General features: G+C 28.2%; 1 protein-coding gene across 1 annotated transcript; it reads right to left on the bottom strand.

Moving 5' to 3' along the window:
* Nucleotides 1-362: 362 nt before the first annotated feature.
* Nucleotides 363-1,231, bottom strand: LOC138891835 (uncharacterized). Its single transcript, XM_070175533.1, has 3 exons — nucleotides 1,146-1,231; nucleotides 801-892; nucleotides 363-629 (listed from the first exon to the last, which is right to left on the bottom strand). Exons 1-3 carry the CDS (start codon nucleotides 1,157-1,159, stop codon nucleotides 373-375), a joined length of 363 nt encoding a protein of 120 aa, XP_070031634.1. The 5' UTR covers nucleotides 1,160-1,231; the 3' UTR covers nucleotides 363-372.
* Nucleotides 1,232-1,533: the final 302 nt, after the last annotated feature.

Here is a 1,533-nt window from a genome sequence, read left to right as displayed (position 1 = left end):
AAAAATGACGTTTGGAATTTGAGTGCTATAAAATCAAACATTGACTCTTTATACTTTTAAAATTAAAATTTACATATTTAACAAATGTAAGGAAAAGACATCTAAGTCAATACAAGGAAAAATCATTTAAGTCACAATTTTTAAATATTTGAACACATTGCAGCAAAGGAACTATTTTATACTCTCCAAATAGGTCTAGGTAAGATTTCACATTTACGAGCAATAAACTAATTCTCATACAATAGAAAAATGATACAAATAACTCAATTTCCCATATTATCGAGTCAAAAATGTTACAATAAGAATAAGATCTCAAATCATAAAAATACAACACCAAATAAAAAATACAACATGACCTTGGCTTCAAATGAGTTAATATAAGAATACATGGTCCATATTATAGGAATTTGAGGTGAAGAATTTGAAATCTTGGTGGTTAAAGTTAAGCTGCTTTAACCAAGAATCAGCAGCATTATAAAGATCATTGAATTTTTCATAGGCTTGTACCTTATTTAACCAAATGTTATCTTGCATCTTGTATGGTATAAGCCCAAAAGGTGGAAGAGGAATTCCACCTTTTTCTTTCTTTTCAATAGGAAGATCTTTACATATGTCATCATCAAAGTCATCTGCAATATTGCAATATAATGTACAAAAATTAGAATATATATATATTGATTAAGTACGAGAAACTAAAGATTTGACAAGCACATATATGTCACGAACCAAGCACATAACGTGCACGGTCAAGAACCAGATTTTACTTATATTTACGCGAATAGGAAAATTGAAAGACGTACCTTGAAATGATACTGATAATGTATGATAAGTAAGGAAGTATGTTGATATATTTTGGGTAACTCCCTTCATTGGTACATGGTAGATTGGGTACCTAACAATAAAATTAGAGAAAATTAACTCAAATTCTCTAAATTGAATAAATAGATGAATAATGGAGAGAATTTTTTCCTTAATAATAATTTCTAGAAAACAATTATCATTAACATCAATTCCAAATTTCTATATGATATTGAATTGATAAATTTTATTGCTATGTGGAAAAAATAATTGTTTCATCAATGTATCATTGGAATTTCACTTGAAATTATTACAAAGGTCAAAATAGGAAGAAGAAAAAAAAATACCAAGCAACAGCCATCCAACTTGCAGGAGACAAGTCAATGCTCTTCAGTGGCTAAAGTCCTGGATGCTTCTCACTAAATTCATATATCTGAAATATCCAAAACAAAATCAAAAAATATTACTTTAAAATATAAAATTAAGAATACTAAGTGACTATTAAAAATATATTCTTTTCAAAAATAGTCTCAACTTATCAAAAAGTAGGAAAACCTCTTGTTCATCAAACTCTGACCTAACGTCACACATTCTCATGTTATTTTAAAATTTTCTAACTAATTATTAAAAAACTTAAGTTTACACACATTTTCCACCAAGAGAATTCTCCAACAGGGAGAGGCAATCTCAGAATGTTGAAAATACATATAGCCAAGGCGATTTTCATTAACATAC

The sequence above is a fragment of the Nicotiana tomentosiformis genome, chromosome 5 (genome assembly GCF_000390325.3).
Source record: "Nicotiana tomentosiformis chromosome 5, ASM39032v3, whole genome shotgun sequence".
Lineage (NCBI taxonomy): Eukaryota > Viridiplantae > Streptophyta > Magnoliopsida > Solanales > Solanaceae > Nicotiana > Nicotiana tomentosiformis.
This window is presented reverse-complemented; position numbering and strand designations above follow the sequence as displayed.

Bases quoted from the DNA above. Each gene is read 5' to 3' on its own strand.
- LOC138891835 (XM_070175533.1), bottom strand. The intron at 630-800 runs GTACGTCTTTCA...GCAATATTGCAG, and splicing joins ATTATCAGTATCATTTCAAG to ATGACTTTGATGATGACATA.